At 44.4% G+C, this 21,129-nt stretch overlaps 1 protein-coding gene across 1 annotated transcript in view; it reads right to left on the bottom strand.

Annotated features, from left to right (window-relative positions):
• The window catches only part of LOC122789851 (THO complex subunit 2-like), a 2,067,217-nt gene that overhangs the window by 752,341 nt on the left and 1,293,747 nt on the right, over positions 1 to 21,129 (bottom strand). Inside the window, exon 13 of the mRNA XM_044057285.1 lies at positions 10,550 to 10,591. Within this exon, the coding sequence (XP_043913220.1) occupies positions 10,550 to 10,591 (42 nt within the window). The remainder of the gene's footprint in view (positions 1 to 10,549; positions 10,592 to 21,129) is intronic.

Here is a 21,129-nt window from a genome sequence, read left to right as displayed (position 1 = left end):
CTATGCTGTCCGTCTCTGTCTTCATCCTTTCATTTTTTTGGAAGACGGTAGTTGGATGGATTACTGAAGTCATTTTGGAGTACGGAGATCGAGAGCAAAAGAATTTAGCTACAAAAATAGCCCGACGACTAGTTTGGGTGTTGAACAAGGTACAGAACCGACAGTGAGGGACGTTGTGGTCTGGGCCTAAACAGGTGATGCAGTAAGAATGAAAATCTCTAAGAGGTATTTGCTTTCCACAGACAAGACCATTATTATTTTTTTCTGACATCGGTTAGAGCAAGAAAAAAGGATCCCCAACAGGGTATTTATCTTATATTAGAGACTTCAGGTCTGAAACTTGAAAAACGACAATTTCAGGTGTTGGATGACCGGTACTTGCGAACTGCTTCTGCTTCGGGCACCGCACGGCAAGAAAGACTGATGTAATGGCATCGGCTGCATGTTTTATACACCTGACATGACGTCATGGAAGAAGCAACAGCATCAGACACAGAAATCCCAAGACTCTGGTATTCAGGCCGATTAAGGGCTACCTGCAGGCAGAAAACCCAAATATGATGACTGCAATGGTGAAACACGAAAAACATCAGGCACTTCGTGTACAACTCTTTGTATGGAATTTGTCTACTGCACATACATTTACCCTACTAGAGGACATCTAATAACAGTTTAAAACAAAAAGACAAAATTTTAGAAAGGAAAGGTCCTTAACTGGGCACTTCCTGAATCTGATGAGTGAAGCTACGGTACCAAGCAACCAAACAATCATAGTCCGTCTGCTACAATGACCTGCATTTGGGCTGGCAGTGAGAGTGTTTGATATTCTACAGTTTATGTAGGATTTTATACCCCTATGCAGATGAGACGATATCAGGAAGTACATCATCTGAAGGTAAAGCCTTCATACTCTGGCTGGATGTCAGCAAGCTACAATCCATCAGTTATGAATGCTGCAATAACGATCTCAGTCAGGACATCTTTAACATATAAAGCAGTCACAGATGAAGATTGTCCACACCTCCCATTTTAAAATACCCTTGACAGCATAATACAGAAAACTGCTCTAAAATGCAGCATGCAATTTACATAATAAAATATGTATACAAATACTAATAAAAACACATTTACTTATAGTTACTTGTTCAATCACTTCAAACTTTCTAAACATTAAAGTGGGGCATATGCTTCACAGTTTTCCCACCAGTTCAACACTGACAAAACTACAGTCTTTCTCAATCACTTCTTACAAAGCCACATTTCACATGACTATTCCTATATCTAAAGGGATTGAGGCTTTACAGACTCATTTATCCACTAGCTCCACAATGTTGCTAGTCTTCTTCCTGGCCCTCTCCATCTCCCAGCACCAGTCTGGTTCAAGATGGGCTCAAAGATATTACCCTAGAAGTCAGGACTGGTGAGACCACCTCCACCAAGAGGCAGATCACCAGTAGAGTATGAAAGGGCTCTGTGCTGTGCCCACTCCTGTTTGGCATCTACTTCTCAGAGGTCAAGGTTAATGTCAAGGGCCTCTAGCTCACCAAGTTCACAAATGACTGCAAATTGGGAGTATACTAAACTCTCCCCCTTAACAATAATGTCCTGGAACAGACGTGGCACAGATAAATGACTGGTGACAAAGCCATGAATGAAAACTCAATGCAAAAAAGTACATTATAGTGCCGTTTGGGAAAATATTTACCCAGGCAAATTACTCCACTGATAAGCATCCCGTAAGAGTTGACCTAAATGTCAGACATATGGGAACATATGAAGACAGTAATCTTGCCTTTGCCCAACATGTAACCAAGGTACAAAGCAAATCATTCTGTGTTACTTGAATTGTAAGGGTATGGTATGCAAGTAAAAGGAAGTTATAGTACCACTCCAATCATCTCATCAGATGCATTGAGTAAAATGTCCCCTTCAGCATGTACTTGACCAGGCATATGCAACAGATGGAACACCCACAGAGGTTTCTCACCAAACAGGGCATTACCACACTATCCTGTACCGATCACCTTAAAGCCCTCTCTCTATACTCTGTCTCCTAGAGGTTAAGATTCTATCTGTGTTTGGCATACAAAGCATTCTTAGATCCAGCCCTGATGGAGCTTTTGCACAACCACAAAACAAGCAGCACCTGAAATGCTACATTCATGGATGTGAACTTTGCATATGACATAGATAAATCATGCTGGTGAGACAGAGATGCAACTCAAAGGATTCCCCCATAGTCTGGAATAGGCTCTCCATCTATGTGAAGTTGAGTCCATCCACAACTTTATTCAAACATAACTGACTACTGGATGGAAAATTACAAATTCGTACCAGGGCTGCCCCCCCCCACCCCGTCTCTCTCACTGACTGAGGCCAACAAACACTCCCTAACATACCCCCCCCATAACTTTTTACCAACCTCCAAACAACACCTACTCCCACTAAGAAGCACAAGTTACAAGGGAGATGCAAGTGGATTGGGTTGTGTGGCTAGGTTTACAAAGGCCCTAGTGGTTGTTAGCCTAGCCTTAGTATATACATATGAACCTAATACCAAGTTACTCCAGATTTTTCTACATTCAACTCCTGTGCTTTTTTGTCCATCATTCAATCACTTTCGCTTGGAATAATGGAAAAGATTTCAAAGGCAAAGTCTCTCTGTGAACTTGGTTACTATCAGAAAATGAGAAGCTGAGACCATTCTGTTTGCTGGCTCTCTTGATGGGCAAACATTTTTTCCCCACCTTAAGCCTATTCTGCATCCAAAACAGTCTTTCATCCCACAGAAAAAAAATATTCGGAAGAATCTCTCGACAGAGCAGATTGAATCTCCCACCTGCATCTCAACATTCTCCAATTAGCAAGCATTTAGCTTTTCTTCTATCTGGTGTACAATGAATAATAATTTACCTGCAACAACTGGAGAGGCCACAAAAGTATCTCACAAAGAGGATCCTAGGCCTTAAACACTTTTCCTATATGGACAGACCCAAAAAACTCCAACTATTCTCCGTCTCATATCGCTTACTTAGAAGCGATCTCTGCTTCACTTACAAAGCCATATCTGACCCAGCTCGGTTAGAAATGCTACATCTAAAGAAATCCCAATCCCTCTGCACCACACGCTCCAGACACCTCAACCTCATTACCACAATCAACAGAACGTGCTGGAGGGACAGGTTCATAACCCAGAGACTGCCTATGCTATGGAACAGACTCCCCCATACATGTCAAACAGAACACCTCACTGGCCCTGTTCAAGAGAAATCTTGATGAGTGGATGGTAAATAAAATGTTCACGCCAGGGATCACTCCAGTGGCACTAATTGACAGAGGCACTGGGGACTAAGATCGGGTGGCATAATGCCAGGGTAATCCTATGGGCTAGGCTTGTAAAGGCTCCAGGGCCATTAGCCTAGTACACACCTATGAACCACACCCTGATGTCCACAATGTTAGAATACCTTTTCCTCTCCATTTGTTAGAAGCAGCGTTTTTTTCTGCTGGTATTACTGCATCTTTACTAATACAGCTTTTGGCTGTCTTTTTTCATTCCCAAATCTGCAGCCACACACAACGTGTCCTGTCAATCCTGATGTGGAACATCACTCCAATTGCTTGCTTGTGCGTCCATAAATTTAATGCTGTGTTCCTTCCATTTTCTCTGGCACAAAAGAAAACCTCCAGTTTTGTGTTCCGTCTTCTAACTACTATTTTTTAAACAGTTGTTTTTGAGAAGAATCATGCTCGGCCAGCCTTTGTTTTTCAATTTCAGCCTTTGAGTTTTGTAATTTTTTTTCAATTCATTTGAACATCTAGTTAAAGATCCTTATATTTTTCCCAACCTTTTATTTCTTGATCTTATACATTTCTTCAGTAGTTCACTTATTTTAAGCACCTCTGAGTGCATATGATTTTTACTTTTTGTCTGAAAAAATGGAAGTCACCCCCTGCACCAAAGCCAAAACTTGAACTCATTTTTGATGAACAACTGCATGAGAAATTCACAGTGTTTATTTTTTCTTCTCTTTTTCAAGTTGCTTTTCTTAGTTTCTCCCAAGTTCTTTTCTGTTAGTATACATGCAGTGTAATTACTAGTCATAAACTGATTTTTTTATAAAAACTGATGGCCTTTACTGGCTATTTTTTCTTTCAGTTTTCACAGTGGGAGAGCTCTAATCAACCTGTTGATCAGTGAATGACTGCTGCAAGTTATTGTATTAGGTAAATGGTCTGAGTCAAATAAGAACAGCATATTTTACAAAAATGAAGTCTGCATACGCAAAAGAATAAGAATATACCAAGTTTACATGCCCACATTCTCCTACTCAAACACATCACGCCTTGTGTACTTCAATAAAAAAAGAAAACTATGGATACAGTTTAAAGCCATTATATAGTATTTGTGTTATAAAAAGTTTGCCACATCTTTATCAAATACACAAACCTGGAGATTAAGTTCACATGACTGGAACTGGAACAGATTATTTCCTAACTCAACAGTTCAAAACACAAAGCACCAGGGACAGAACCTCTGATGACAGCCTAGATACAACATGCCTCAAGTTAAAAAGTGCTATCTCATTCACCTCTGGAATTCAACCAGTAGATACCACTCAACTCCTGTACTAAACATTTGTGTTCCTACTGTAAGCACAATGACAAGAAACAGGAGCTTATGAAAACCAGCTTTAATTCTCAGGTAATAAAGCATTACCGAGACAGGAGTATTAAACAATTAAGACTAAAAGTACAGTTTTGTACCTACCATAAATGTAGATGTTCGAAGATCCACATTGCTGCAGTCCTTACACTTGGGGTAGTCCGCTGTCCTCGGTCGGCCCGAATATCAAAGTATTAGGCTGACGTCGGTCAAGGCGCATTAGACTGACATCAGAACGTCAGGGTACAAATGCGCATGACCGACGTCATATCCTCAGTCTTTTCTTGCCCCAGATGTCAGAAGACCCTAAACAGAAAGGTCAAAACCAAAAGACAGCAAAAAACAACCAACCACCCTTGCACAAAACATATGTACAATATATACAATATTCACAATATTTACAACTCAACCCACACAACCGCCTCTAACTACAGAGGGGAAGGAGGGAGGGTAAATTGGACTGCAGCAATGTGGATCTTCGAACATCTACATTTATGGTAGGTACAAAACTGTACTATGTTCTTCATCTCACATTGCTGCAGTCCTTACACTTGGGTAGAATCCCAAAGCAGAGGTAAGGGAGGATGGCAAAACTATAAAGCAGTAGGAGCTGCCAAAATGCCCTGTAAAATTGCAGTGGCAAAACCAGCCCTAGATTTAGAGTAAAGTGGAAGGTGATAATGCTTAGAGAAAGTATGCACTGAACTCCAAGTAGCTGCCTCCAAAATATCCTTAGTGGCCACCCCCCTTAAAAAAGCTGTAGAAGTGGCAGTAGACCTAGTGGAATGAGGCCTGATCCCAGCTGGAATCTCCTTACCATGATGTGAATAACAGAAAGCAATACAAAACCCAATCCACTTAGAAATAGTTTGTTTTGACACAGGCTTGCCCTGAGAACCCAAAGCAAATGAAACAAATAACTGCTGAGACTGCCTGAACCCTTTAGTTCTGCTCAAATAATATCGCAACTGCCTGTGTACGTCCAAAGTGTGCAAAATCTTTTCCCCTTTATTTTGGGGGTTTGCATAAAAAGTAGGCAAATTAATAGTTTGGTTTAAAGCCACACTAGAAACCACTTTAGGCATAAAGGAAGGATTAGTACGCAAAGATACCCTATCCTTATGGAAAATTAAGAAAGGCTCAACTGCCATAAGGGCCTGTAATTCAGAAACCCTTCTTGCAGATGTAATGGCCAACAAAAAAGCAGTCTTCCATGATAAATATTTCAACTTGGCAGTCGCTGCAGGCTCAAAAGGTTGTAGAGTGAGTTTCTCCAACACAAAATTGAGATCCCAAGCAGGAGTAGGAGCTCTCCGTGGGGTCTAATATTCTTTGCCCTCTAAGGAATTGCTTAAACAAAGGATGAGAAAACAAAGGTGGGTCACAGTCATAGTGAGCAGAAATTGCTGCAGCATGAACCTTAATAGAAGAGAAGGACAAACCTTTGTCCAGTAACTCAGTGAGATATTGAAGAGCCACACTTAAATTAGGCTCAGAAACATCAAAATCCTTCGCTGTACTCCAAAATAAAAATCTCTTCCATTTATCAGCGTACACTTTCCTTGTACTAGGCCTTCTGGCCTCCAAAATAACATTCAAAACTTGCTGTGGAAGCTGAGACCCTCCAGAGTTCAAAACAGAATATGCCAGGCTGTTAGGTGAAGAGAGTGAAGTTTGACATTGAGTAAATGACTGTTCTCCTGAGACAGCAGGTGTGGAATCGAAGGCAAAGGCCATGGAGGCTCCCGTACCAGACTTCTCAGTAATGGGTACCAGTGCTGTCGAGGCCAATCTGGAGCTATCAAAATCATCCTTGGCTTGTCCTGTCTGACCTTCAGGAGTACCTTTGGGAGGAGAGGCAGAGGTGGAAAGGCATACACATGAAGCTTGCTCCAATTGAATGAAAGAGCATCCACTTTCCAAGCTGTGGGATGAAACCTTTTTGTGCAAAACTTTGGCAGCTGGTAGTTTAGTGGAGAAGCGAACAGATCTATGTCTGGAGTTCCCCATAACACTGTCAATTTCTGAAATACATGAGGATCCAATTTCCACTCGTGGGGATCCATAATTTGTCTGCTCAACACATCTGCTAAGGAGTTCTGTGCTCCCGGCAGAAACCTTGCCTGAAGATTTAGCTGTAAACTGAGAGCAGTCTCCCACAAAATCATTGCTTGTCTGCATAGAGGATAAGAATGTGTTCCCCCTTGCTTGTTGATGTACCACATGACAGTTGTGTTGTCTGTTACAACCAACACCTGCCCTGGAAGAAGTAAATCCTTGAAAGCTATTAATGCAAATTGGACTGCTAACATCTCCTTCAAGTTGATATGTAGATGTTGAAGTCTGGCAGGCCACGTGTCTTGTACCCACTTTCCATTTAGATGAGCTCCCCAAGCTTTGTCTGAGGCATCTGTCGTTAGAATCTGACTCGCCTCTGGCCGGGTCCCAGAGAGTCCCTTGTTTAGGTGACATTCCTGAGCCCACCACAAAAATTCCTTTTGAATGCAAGGTATTATTTGTATGACAGTGTCCATATCTTGGCAGTGCTGTGTCCATACATTTTTGAGATACCATTGTAGCTTCCTCATATGCAGGTTGGCATTGGGAAGCACCAGAATACAAGATGCCATGAACCCCAAGGCTTGAAGGACTGTCCTTGCAGTCAGCCTGGACTGATGAGACAATTGATGGAAGTACAGAGAAAGATTCTTTTGTTTGTCCGGGGTCAAAAAGGCCATCTGGGATGCTGTATTCAGTCTCACACCCAGAAAGCACATGTCCTGAGAGGGTACTAGACTGGACTTTATTTCGTTCACAGAATACCCCAGGCATCTTAGCACTGCTATCACATAGTGTAAATGATGAAGAAGTTCGTCCTTTCCTTGGGCCAGAATCAGGCAATCGTCCAAATAAGGATAGATCTGTATTCCTCTTAGCCTGAAGAAAGCTATCACTGGAGCCAGAACCTTCGTGAACACTCTGGGCAGTAGATAAGCCAAAGGGCAATGCAGAGAACTGATAATGAGAAGTCCCAGCTCGAAAACGCAGATACTTCCTGCAACTTAGCCTGATAGGAACATGAAGGTAAACCTCCTTGAGATCCAGAGTCACCATCCAGTGATCTTTGCCCAGCAGAGGTAAAAGCTGTTGTAACGTCAACATTTTGAACTTGGGAATGTCCAGATAAGTGTTGAGGATAGATAAATCCAGAATTGGTCTCCACGTGTTCCCCTTTTTTGGTACTAGGAACAGGCGAGAATAAAATCCTAGGCCCACTTCTGGCAGAGGGACCAGTTGTATGGCCCCTATTTGGAGCAGCAGAGAAATTTGTTTGTGAGCCTCTAGTCTTTGCTGAGGAGGAATGTCCGGCATGCCTCTGAAAGGAGGCAAGGTATGGAAATAAAACCTGTAACCTTGGTGTATGATATCCAATACCCATCTGTCTTGGGTAATCAAACTCCAGTTGTCCTTGAAGAGTGCCAACCTTCCTCCCAAAGGTGCTGCCATGCGAGAAGGATCTGGCAGCTGAAAAGGTAGGTCATTGGGCCTGTTTACGAAAGGACTGGCCCCTGCCCTCACCCGAAGAATGTGCAGGAGAACTCCCTGTTCTAGGTCTAAAGGAGCTCTGAGCTCTGCCCCTACCACGTCTAGATCTACCCCTAGACTGTGAATCATAAGAAGGGTACGCCCACCCCTTAGCAGGCCAATTCCTACTAAACTTCGGAGGCTGAACTTGCAAAAAATCTTTAACAGTCTGCATAGACTTAGCCTTGTCCTCCATTTTCTTCAAGACTGTCTCTACAGGTGAGCCAAACAACACATCAGACTGTAAAGGAGCATCCAAAATCCTTGTCTTAACATGTTCAGATAAATTTTGATCCCTCAGCCAGGCGTGCCTGCGAAGAACTGACCCAGTGGCAGCCACCCTAGACGAGGCCTGTACAGCATCAAAACCACATTGTAAAGAATGCTTACCCACCTGTTCAGAAACATGTACTAAATCTTGCAATTCCTTACACTCAATGCCTTCCGCCAGAGCATCTACCTTAGACTTCAATTGTGAAAGAAGATAGTTTTGATATTTCAACATGTGAAACTGGCAATTCAAAGCCCTCATAGCTAAGGTGGAAGAAGTATAGACTTTCTTTCCCCATCTATCCAAAGCTCTGGCCTCTTTATCTGGAGGAACCGGATTTTTACAACAGAGGCCTTGACACCCTTAGGTCCCTGACTAACAGTTTCTGGGTCCGCCCTAGGACTCTTATAAAGATATTTATGAGCCTCAGGCACCCTGTAATACCTATCCGGTTTAACAGGAGCAGGAGGCAAAGAATCAGGATTAAGAGAAGCCTCTGCAAACACATCTTCCACAACATCCAGAACAGGAGGTATAGCCAAAGGCCTATGCTGGGGTAAAAGCAAAAATTCCCTAAGCCTTTTCCTGGAATCAGAGAAGTCCTGACCTTCCCACTTAAAATGTTCCCTCATGGAATGAAGAGTCTCTGAAAAAGAAAAATCCTCTGGAGGAGAAGCAGAAGGAGTGGAATCATCTGCATCAGAATCAGAATAAGGAGAGTACTCCTGCAAGTCTTCAGCCGAAGACTCTGAAACATCTGAAGCCTGCTCAAAACTCCCCAACTCTGGTTCCACCCTAGGCCTCTTATCTGGAGGGGGCAAAGAACCTCTAATCAAAGTAATTAAATCTTCTGCCATTTTAAGCATGTGCTTCTTGGGCACAGAACCCGTAGAACTAGGAGTGACACCAACAGAAGCTAAACCTGGCCTGCCTCTGGGAGAAGCCTTAGAAACAGAAGTAGAGGGCCTAACCACCTTGGGAAGGGAGGGGAGTACAGTAACCTGAGAAGCCCCTTCAGCCTGACCTGCCTCCGGAGAGGCCACATCCTGTAATAACAAAGTCTCCCCCTGGGACTCCAGAGAAGCCTCCGGCAGAACCACCGGTTCCACTGACGCCTCTAAAGAACCGGCGTCCGGTACGGACGACTCTTCTTGCCTGGGTTTCGCTGCTTTGTCTATGCGCTTCTTCGAAGAAGCGGGCGTCTGAGCATCCGACGGCATCTTATAATTACACCGCTTCCCAAAGACTAACCTGGCACAATCTAGCCTTCGCTTAATAGTGCGCTTGTTGAACCTAGCACAAAAGCGACACCCAACAACGTCGTGCTCAGGCCCCAAACAAGGAATACACAAAGTATGATAATCTCTATGCGGTATCTGTTTCCCACAAGAAATACAGTTATTCACTTTTTCTGACATCCGGTAAATCACTGAGGCAAGAAAAAACTAAAATGTTCCCCAACGGGGTACTTAGCCAACTTTGACTCTGTCTGAAACTCCGAATTCGAAAAATTTCAGAACGCCGAATGGCACTTGCAACGCTGCTTCTGCATCGGACCATGCGGCAAAAAAGACTGAGGATATGACGTCGGTCATGCGCATTTGTACCCTGACGTTCTGATGTCAGTCTAATGCGCCTTGACCGACGTCAGCCTAATACTTTGATATTCGGGCCGACCGAGGACAGCGGACTACCCCAAGTGTAAGGACTGCAGCAATGTGAGATGAAGAACATCATGCTTTAAACAGCATCAGCCTTTGTGGTTCATAACCAAAGAATGTACTCAATACCAAGAAAAGGTATGCAAGAGTACCTAACAGTTACAAGTACACATTAATCACCCCATAGATCAGTCAGTGTTCTTGTTGAAACATGTTCAAAAAAAATTTCTCAAAAGTTCCACCATGACGCACATCAAATAAGACTTCAAACAAAAACAGATTCTGAAACACATACTTTAGAAATGTATACTACTTCACTACTACCTTCTAGAAGATTACCCTGTAGTCAAACTATTAGCTACTCACATATTTTTCCTTGTCGTCTTGTCTGCTTCCATCAGCTTGACTCTGCAAAGAAACAAACAAAAAAAAAAGCAAATTAACAATTGGATAAATCTTTACTCATCATACAAACTGATTTTTCCAAAATATAAGCTGTTACCAATAAAATAAAAAATTAATACAAACATAAAACAAAGTACCACAACATCCTGCTTGCAGACTAGAAGTACAATTTTTACAAGCCAATGCACAATGAAAAAGAAGAACTGTGTACCCTCTCCACATTTCAAAAAAGTTTTAATCAAAAACTTGCACAATTTCAGACTATGCTCATTCTGTAATTTTCATTCAAGGCTGATGCCAACTTCAACACTACTGATGACAAGACTGATTTTGTTTTTACTCCCTGAACTACTCTAATTAGATTCTAATAAAAAAAAAAACTTCAAATATGACAGTCTAAATCCCTGTGCTGTTAAACAATTACTCCACTGGAAAGCACAAAAACATTATCAGAATTTTGATCTTTTAGTAAATAAAAATGTATAACCCTAGAATCACAAGGTGTCATGACCAGCTTGAAATTTTCTTCCAGGTTATGTTAAGCTGGGATCACTGCAAAAAACGCACAACAAATAAGGGTGTTCCCTTTCTCTTCCCTCTTGGACTTTCAAACCACAAGCACACTGCTTAAAAAAAAACAAACCTCGTTTCCAAAAAGTGCAAAGTAGCCTAAGGCATCTCCTAAGAAACTAAATAGAATATAAGACTGCATATAGGTAGGCATATTTGCCATCCATGAGCAGATCTTCTAAGACAGATCACTACAGTTATCAATCATAACATTTAGATATACTATCCATTGCTTTCCCAGTCAGAATTTTGGTCAGTAGTGCATTACTCACTACAGAAAGTAATGTTCATTGTAAGTCACCATTACATAGAAAAAGGGTTGATAACATGACTCGCGCACACAGCCAATGTGAAGAATGTTTTTAGTTCTTTGAGCACTTCCTGGTCTTCAGAAAGACTTGCAAATGCAGCAAACCAATGTCATTAAACCAATAAAATATCACTATTACTTCCATAAAAGGCAACTGTGTAAAGGACTTTACAGAACACTATAACAAAACTAAACACACCAGTTTTAGGGAGAAAGATTATAGCTTTGTTACTGTGACCAATTCCAAAGATCTATTGATGTAAATAATCACACAAAAAAAATACTACTTTTGGAGTGTTTCAAAGACGCAGTAAAGCACATTTTAGTATATGGCAGTAATTCATTAACCATGGGAGGTGGACTTCAAGATACCCCGAATCACAGGCATGCAAAACTTTTAGTTATGTACTCACCATAACTTCAGATGTTTGGGATCCATCTCGCCTACATTCTGACTGATGGGTTCGGAGCCGATCCCTCGGCTCGACTGCACGCTTATGCCAAAGAGCGAAGTCTCTTATTGGCTGAGCTTACTATATCCCAGGATGCACCACTACCAGTCCCCCAGATCTAGTTTGTCCGCATACATGCACACATGCACGCCCTGCTTATATAACATAGTCAGATGAAACAAGATAAAACAGTAGAACTCAAAACCGTTCAATCTCTTCTGATCTCCAAGGCAGGGGAAGGAGGGTGGGTATTAGAATGTAGATGGATCCCAAACATCTGAAGTTATGGTGAGTACATAACTAAAAGATGTTATGTGATCCTATCTCGCCTACATTCTGACTGATGGGACAGCGTCCTAGCACCTGAATCCTGGGTGGCTCACTGGAAAACACTCCTGAGTACCGTGGAACCAAATGATGCTCGCCCTTTAGATGCCACATCCAATTTATAGTGGGAAATGAAAGTGTGCGGATTGGACCAAGTAGCCATAGCACAAATCTCCGATATAGCGAGCTTGGAATGAAAAGCTATAGAAGTCGCCATAGCTCTGGTAGAGTGAGCTTTGATAGATGTTGTAAGCTGCTTATTCGAAGAAGAATAAGCCTGAGTTATACAATCTCTAATCCATTTGGAGATAGTAGCTTTTGTGATGGTTTTACCCAATTTATTGTCTGAGAAGGACACAAACAGCTGGTCTGACTTACGACATTGCTGAGTCCTGTCCAAATAGAAGCGCAATTGCCTGTGAACATCCAATTTATGGAGAGTGTATTCTGCTTCATTGGAGAATTTTGGGAAGAAAACTGGTAGCTCTAGAGATTGTTGGAGACAGAGATTAGAACAGACCTTTGGGACAAAGGATGGATTAGGCCTAAGTGATACTCTATCCTTGTGGAAAATCAAGTACGGTGGTTTAATAGACAGGGCTTGAAGCTCTGAAACTCTTCTTGCAGAAGTAATTGCAACTAAGAAGGCAGTTTTCCAAGACAGATATTTTAACTCACATGTAGCAGCCGGTTCAAAGGGAAGATGTTAATGCACTAAGCACCAAATCAAGATCCCACGGAGGCAGGATGAAAAACTGGGGTCTTAACAGGCCCGCACCTTTAATGAAAGTTTTGCATAGTCTGCTGCTCATCAATGGAGGATCCATGGATTCATGGAATTTAGAGATAGCCGCTAGTTGGACTTTAATAGTAGAGACAGAAGATCCTTGATTAAACAGGGATGTTAAGAATTTCAAAACCTCTGGGATTGGAGCAGTGATAGGGTCTAAGCCCTTGAGTTGAGCCCAGATAGCAAACCTCTTCCACTTACTGAGATACAATTTCTTAGTGGTGGGTTTGTGGGCTGAAGATAAAATGTGAATAACTTCCGGGTCTAATGTGTGACTTCTGACTAAAGTCGGAAGTGGAGGAGCCAAGCTGTCAACTTCAAGGAATGAAGGGACTGATGCTGTCGTCCCGACTGATGAATTAACAGATCCGGAGTTAGGCCTAAAGTCCACGGATCGGCACCGCATGTTTCTTCAGGTAGGGAAACCATACCTGACGAGGCCAATATGGAGCAATCAGTATCATTGTGGACCCCAATTGAGAAGCTTTTTGAATGACTTTGGAGAGAAGTGGAATCGGAGGAAAAGCATAAAGTAGCCCTGTTGGCCAAGGTTGTGCTAGAGCATCCATAGCTGCTTCTCCCTGATGTGGAGTCAAGGAGAAGAACCTTTTGCACTTCGTGTTTAGTGGTGTTGCAAATAGGTCGCAGCACGGCGTCCCCCATCTCCTGAAAACCTGAGCTGCAACTGTTTTGTTTAGGGACCACTCGTGAGGAGAGAGAATTGTTCTGCTTAATCTGTCTGCCAATATATTTGATTTCCCCGGAATGTGGGTCGCTACCAAGAAACGGCTGGTAGCTACAGCCCATTCCCACACCCTCATGGCCTCTCTGCAAAGGGGGTAAGATCTGGTCCCTCCTTGTTTGTTTAGATACCAGACCACCGACATGTTGTCTGTGTGGATGGCGATTATGCCCTGAGGGAGAAACCTGTGTAAGGCCTGTAGGGACAGAAGTACAGCCCTCATCTCCAATACATTGATGTGGAGAAGAGTTTCGCCTGGAAGCCAGGAGCCCTGAACTAACCTGCCCAGACAATGCCCCCCCCACCCTGTCTGGGAGGCATCTGTCGTCAGGGTGACCACTGGAGAGGGAATAACAAAAGGACTTCCTTGATTTAGATTGGATGTCTGAAGCCACCAGCGAAGGTCCCGTTTGCATGTTTCTGTAATCATAATGGGATGATTGGGGGGAAGGTCCTGAAAGGACCATTGAGTTGACAATAGCCACTGAAGAATCCTCATGTGCAATCTTGCCAGAGGAACTAGAAGAACCGTGGCAGACATCGAACCTAAAACTTGTAGGACCATCCTGGCTGGGGCTTTGGATCTTGAAATCAGGGCTTGAACCTGGCCTTGTAAAGTTTGGATCCTTTCGGTCGGAAGAAAAAAGCGCATCAATCTTGAGTCTATCTCTGCTCCTATGAACCTTAAGCGCTGAGAGGGCAGCAAGACAGACTTTGACCAATTGAATGTAATTCCCAGGGTAGCACCCAGGAGATGGTGGCTTTGAGGTTGTCCATTAGTAGATGCCTGGTGGTGGCAGTCAGGAGCCAGTCGTCCAGATAGGGAAACACTTGGAATCCAAGACTCCTCAGGTGAGCAGTCACTACTGCCAAACACTTGGTGAACACCCTGGGGGCTGTGGTGAGACCAAAGGGCAGTGCACAAAATTGGAAATGACTGTCTCCCAGGCTGAAGCGCAGATACTCCTGGACGCCTGATGTATCTGTATGTGATAATAGGCGTCCTTGAGGTCTATGGAGCACATCCAAACATCCTTCTTCAACAATGGGAGAATGGATTGTAACGTGACCATTCGGAATTTGGATTTCGTGACGGATTGGTTTAGTCTGCTGAGATCCAAAATTGGTCTCAGGTCCCCTGTCTTTTGGCACTAAAAGAACCTCGAGTAATTTCGGATCCGATCTGGTCTGTGGGGACCGGTTGGATGACTCCTTTTCTAGCAGCTTTAAAGCTTCTGGCTGCAATTTCCCTTTGACTGGGTGGTGGGTCCGGGATTTTTGGACGGTGGGGGTGAGCATGTGAATGGGATGGTGTAACCTCAGGCAATGATCCGAAGCACCCATCTGTCCTGAGTGATTGACTCCCAGGCTTTTAGGTGCTTGGCAACGGCACCGACTGGCTCGAGCAGCACAGCCGGGCAATCCCTCACGAGGTGTGGGAGGCTGAAGAGCCACGAAAGGGCTCGCGGTCTCCAGAATTGCGGGCCCTCTGCCGCCTCTGGGACGGCGTCTCCCAGAAAAATTTCCCGTCCTCTGCCTCTGAAGGGGAATCTTCCTGCTGTTGAGGAAAAACTTACGTGATTTACGGAACCACATCTTCCTCCTCCTTTAGCCTTGGGATAAGGCCGAAGGGAGTGGAATAACGGGCACCTACGGCAGATAAAGTTTTTCCTTCTTGCTCACAGCGGGTAAGGGTGTCTCACCTTAGGTCCAAACAAAGAGGACCCATCAAAGGGAGCGTCGGCGAAGGAAGACTTGAAGGCCTCCATGAACTGACACAAGCGGAGCCAGGCTTGTCTCCGTAGAGCCACGCCTGTGCCTGCTGCTCTACCCGCCCCTTCGGCCGCATATGAAATGAGCCTCATGGACGAGTTAGAAATTGACGTAAGGATAGCCAACTGACAGCTAACCGACTGGGCTAGCTGCTCAGGTAGGTTACCCGAGAGGGAATCTGACAGCTCCTTGACCAGATCCCTCTGAAGCCTGGTAAAATGTGCCAAATAATTCAGAGACCTTAAAGTAAAGGCCGCTGAAGTCAGGGTGCGCTTCCGCATCTGTCCATGCTCCTAGACTCCTTATTAGGAGGATGGACGGACGTTGAAGCCTCTGCCACGTCCTGTTGTGTAGCAGATACCACCACCATGGCATCTACAGCCACGCCTTTAGTCAGGAACTCCTTCTCGGGTGGGGCAGACAAAAATTTATTAGGACGAGAAGGGACTGGTTCCACTGTATCTGGATGTTCCCACGCCCTTCGACAAACTAAATCCAGGAGCTCGTCGAAGGGCGGAGACACCCAGGAGGCGGAGGGCTGAGCCCCAAAGGCCTTGAGGAGCACTGACTCATCAGCAGAGGGGGTTTGGATATCCAGCCTCGTTGTTTGAGGATCTCTAAGATGTCTGCAAATGAGACATCATCCAAGGACGACTGGGACCCTCCGCATCATCAAGATCAGTGTCCGATGTAATAGACTCGGGGAGTCCACGTGCTTCCTCTTGCACGATCTCTTCCTTGGGGTTCCTCTGAAGACAACTCCGAAGAACCCTCAGGAGGAGGGAACCCCAATGGGGATAACCTCAGGCCCAGGGGCTCCGCTGCCTACGGACAGGGAACTGCCAAAGACCCAGTCTCCACGCCCAGGAAGGTGCCGTAAAGCCGGAGAGATGGTCAAGACTTGGCCAAGGCACTCCTCATAGCTCTGAAAGCCGGACCCCGAATCCTGGGAGTGTCCGTCCCCGAGCCATGATAGCAGACGGAAGTCCCGCAGCAAGCACCGAGAGGAGGCTCGGAACCGATAGCATAGGTCCCAAACATCACCCCGGGTCCAGCTGAAGAAGTCCGTGTACCAAACTCGGACCCGGCGTCTGGTTGGAGTAAGGGTCGGAGCCGACCCCAAGATCTCCACCGGCTCCAACAGCACCTGCTCCCACGGAGCCAGCGGTCGGAGGAGGAATAGCAATGAGATGGGCATAGCTATCGGCTCCAAGCCAACTGGGTCGGAGCCGAAACAAATTTTTGAAAGACTGGGGACTGGAACAGTCTTTGGAGCACCCTGTCTATATCCGAATCCGACATCCTCGATGACTTAAGAGGATACTGAACGGGTTCGAGATGGCCTCTCCAACGGCCCCAAAGGGCTAGGGGACCGGCTCCGAGGCGACTCGATGACTATCGGCGCCGAAGGAATACCCACACTAGTTTCCATCGGTGCCGAGGAGGACTTCGGCGCCGAGGAGGAAGTGTCTGAGCGGGCAACCCTTGTCGGCTCCGAGACCAGTGGAGCCGACGAAGGTGACCCGCCTCTCGATGCCCCAGAGGAGTCGAGACTGGTGGCATCGAGGCAGACCGTTCCACCCTCGGCTCCGAAGTCCTTGGAGCCGAAGGAGAAGCCTGCCTATGTCTTTTGGCGGCCGGATCCGACGGACTGGTCGGAGCCGACGCCTTTTTCTTTTTAGCTGGAGAAGGAGAGGATGCTAAAGCTTCTTCAAAGGAGGGTTTTATTAAGCCTTTAAGAATGAGTTTATTTTTCCTCTCCTGGAGGACCCTCGAGGAAAAGCGTGACACACGCTGCATGACTCTTGTAAATGTTTTGCACCCAAACAATAAACACAGAGAGAGTGGTCATCTGTGATTGACATTTTAAAATTACATTTGGTGCATTTTTTAAAGCCCGAAGGCCTAGGATTCTGAGACATTATGACCAATAATGCAGTAATTCTCTGACAGCAAGAACAACACTATCCTAATTTGACTTGACTTAACTGACTCTACAAAAATCAGTTTACAACTGCCGATTTAAACAATCCGGAACAACAATAAACTCAAGGGGATCTGAAACCCCAAAGGTTTGAGAGGGTTGACTGACCGGAAGGCCCAGCAGATGAAGGAGGCCTGAAATCAGAACCAACGCCCAATCACACTACAAGTTTTCACAAAAAAAACTCCAATCACTACACAAAGCACAGAGTAGCCGTTAAAACAGCTTTTTATGATAGGAACAGCAAATTTCTGACAGAAAAAAGTAAAATACTACTCAGCTCAGCCAGCTCGAGACCACGTCTTCGCTAGTTAGCGGCAAACGAGATCTGGGGGACTGGTAGTGGTGCATCCTGGGATATAGTAAGCTCAGCCAATAAGAGACTTCGCTCTTTGGCATAAGCGTGCCGAGTCGGAGCCGAGGGATCGGCTCCGAACCCATCAGTCAGAAAGTAGGCGAGATAGGATCACATAACATCCTGACTTATACATGGACTCTGCATCAAAAACTAGCGTTTTCTGAATGTCTGTACAGTAAAGCATGCGACTTCTAAAAAGCCAAAGAAGCTACAAATGTCTGCTGCACTACTAAGATGCATTTGTTCTCACTGTGATTTGTATATACTACAGCAAAACTGAAAATATAGTGGGTGAATCACAAAGTCTTAAAGTACAGTTGTGTACACTTACCATAAATGTAGATGTTCGAGTGTATTCATTGTTGCAGTCATTACATTTGGGTAATCTGCAGGCAGGTTGCCCTCAGTCGGCCTGAATTCCAAAGTCTTGGATACAGCATTGGTGCTGTCTCCTCTTCCATGATGTCAGGTCATCAGGGGTATAAAACATGCAGCCGACACCATTTTCTTTAATTTTTCTTGCCCCTGACCCATATAAACTTTACCTTCCTCTACAGGCAAATACACCACATAGGTTGTAGAGGATAGAGAAGGAAAGATAAACAGTAGGATGACAGGGGGATGGCGAGAGGGTAACCTGGACTGCTACAGTGAATACTCGAACATCCACATTTATTTTAAGTGTACACAACTGTACTATGTTCTTTGTGTTTCACTGTTGCAGTCATTACATTTGGGTAGAATCCCAAAGCTATGGTTGGGAGGCTGGAGCTAAACAGCATTAGGTGTGGCTATAAGGCCCTTCAGTACTGCAGTGGCAAAGCCTGCCCTGGACTTAGAGTAGAGAGGCAAATGGTAATGCTTTGTAAAGGTGTGAACAGAACTCCAAGTAGCAGCCTCTAGAATGTCTTTGCTTGGTACTCCTCTGAGAAAGGCTGCCGAAGTTGCAGAAACTCTGGCGGAATGAGACCTAATGCCCTTGGGCACAGGTTTAACATGGTGTAAGTAGCAGAAATGGATGCAGTGGCTTATCCACTTTGAAATTGTCTACTTTGAGATAGCCTTTCCCTCTGATCCTGCAGCATATGACACTAGTAATTGCTCAGTTTTTCTTAGAGCTTTTGTCCTGCTCAAGTAGAATCTTAGTTGTCTCTGTACGTCCAAGGAATGCAGAATTCTCTCCCCTTTGTTCTGCAGATTTGGATAATAAGTTGGCAGATGAATAGTTTGGTTAAGAGCCACACTGGAAACCACCTTACACATAAAAGTAGGATTTGTTCTCAAAGACACCCTTGTCTGGGTAAAATATGCTAAAAGGCTCTACAAACATGAGGGCCTGCAGCTCCTGAACTTTTCTTGCTGAAGTAATTGCTAGTAGCAGAGCTGTCTTCCATGATAAGAACTTTATATCAGTGGTAGCAGCTGGTTCAAATGGAGGCAGGGTGAGCTTTTCCAACACATAATTGAGGTCCCATGCAGGTAATGGCGATCTTCTAGGAGGCCTTAGGTTTTTGGCTCCTCTAAGATAATGCTTTAGTAAAGGATGAGAAAAGATAGGTGGATCTGTATTGTAATGAGCCAAAATGGCAGAGCCATGGATTTTGATTGATGAGAAAGATAGGCCTTTGTCAAGCATCTCAGTTAAGTATTAGAATATCTGAGGAATATGTGGTTCTGCTGTATCTGTTCCTTGTGCTTGATTCCAAGCACAGAATCTCTTCCATTTGTCAGCATAAGATTTTCTAGTACTAGGTCTTCTGGCTTCCAAAATGACATCCATCACAGCTTTACTGAGTGGTGTCGTTCATATGATTACATGATTAGCCATGCTGCCAGGTTGAGAGTATGTAGTTGATTGTGCAGGATCCGATTGTTTTGCTGGGACAGTAGGTGTGGTCTTTGAGGCAAGGTCCAAGCTGGGTATTGAGACAAGTTCCTTAGGAGTGGGTACCAGTATTGGCGGGGCTAGTCCGGGGCAATTAATATCATCTTTGGCTTCTCTTGCCTGAAATTTAGGAGGACCTTGGGTAGAAGAGGCAGAGGAGGAAAGGCGTAAACTGACAAGTTTTGCAAATTGAAGGATAGGGCGTCCACTTTCCATGCTTGGCTGTGATAAGTCCATGTGCAGAATCTTTTCAATTGAAAATTTTGAGGAGGGGCAAATAGATGCATGTCTGGGCTTCCCCTTTCTCTGTTATCATGCTGAATACTTACTTGTGGATTTAGTTTCCACTCGTGAGGATCCATCAGGTTTCTGCTTAAATAGTCTGCCAGAGTATTCTGTTTTCCTGGCAGGAATTGAGCTTGATTTGGTAGGTCAGAGCTGTGTCCCACAGTGCCATGGCTAATCTGCAAAGGGGGTATACGAGTGTGTGTCCCCTTGCTTGTTTATATACAACATGACTGTGGTGTTGTCCGCCTTTATCAGTAGTTGTCCTGGATGAAGTAAGTCCTTGAAGGCTATTAGGGCATTTTGAACAGTTAGCATCTCTTTCTGGTTGATATGTAGATGCATTTGATTTGGTGCCCATATGCCCTGAATGCATCTTCCTGCCATGTGGTCCCCCTGGCATAATCTGATGCATCTGTTGAGGTTTGACTGGCAGGGGGTAGAGTGAAGGGCCGTCCCAGGTTTTGGTGACAGGCCTTTGCCCACCATAGAAACTCCTGTTGCAGGCAGGGGATGAGAGGAATAATTGTTTCCAGACTGTGTGAATGTTGACTCCATAAACTTTTTAGGTACCACTGAAGTTTCCTCATATGCAGTCTTGCATACAGAATTAGTAGGATGCCATGAAGCCCAAAGCCTGCAAAATTTGTCTTGCAGAAGACTGGGTTTTTGTTGCCAGTTTGAAGTAAGTAGTCAGTTGTATTTGTTTGTCTGGCGAGAGATAAGCAATCTGGGCAGTTGTATGCAAGCTTGCACCCAGGAATGTTATCTTTTGAGAGGGTACCAGTTGTGATTTTTTTTTGTTTAGTGTGTACCCTAGGCATGCTAGAAGCCTTTTCACAAATGCCAGGTGTCATAGAAGACTGTCCTTGTTCTCTACTTAAATGAGACAGTCGTCCAAGTAAGGATATATTTGAATACTTGTCTGCAAAATGCAATTACTGGTGCCAGGCACTTTGTAAAGACCCTGGGCGCAGTAGATAAGGCAAAGGGCAGTGAAGAGAATTGGTAATGCATTAAGCACGCCTTGAATCTGAGGTATCTTCTGTACAACTGTCTTATTGG

The sequence above is a fragment of the Protopterus annectens genome, chromosome 15.part0 (assembly GCF_019279795.1).
Source record: "Protopterus annectens isolate FY-2018-M chromosome 15.part0, PAN1.0, whole genome shotgun sequence".
In the NCBI taxonomy this organism is placed as follows: domain Eukaryota; kingdom Metazoa; phylum Chordata; order Ceratodontiformes; family Protopteridae; genus Protopterus; species Protopterus annectens.
This window is presented reverse-complemented; position numbering and strand designations above follow the sequence as displayed.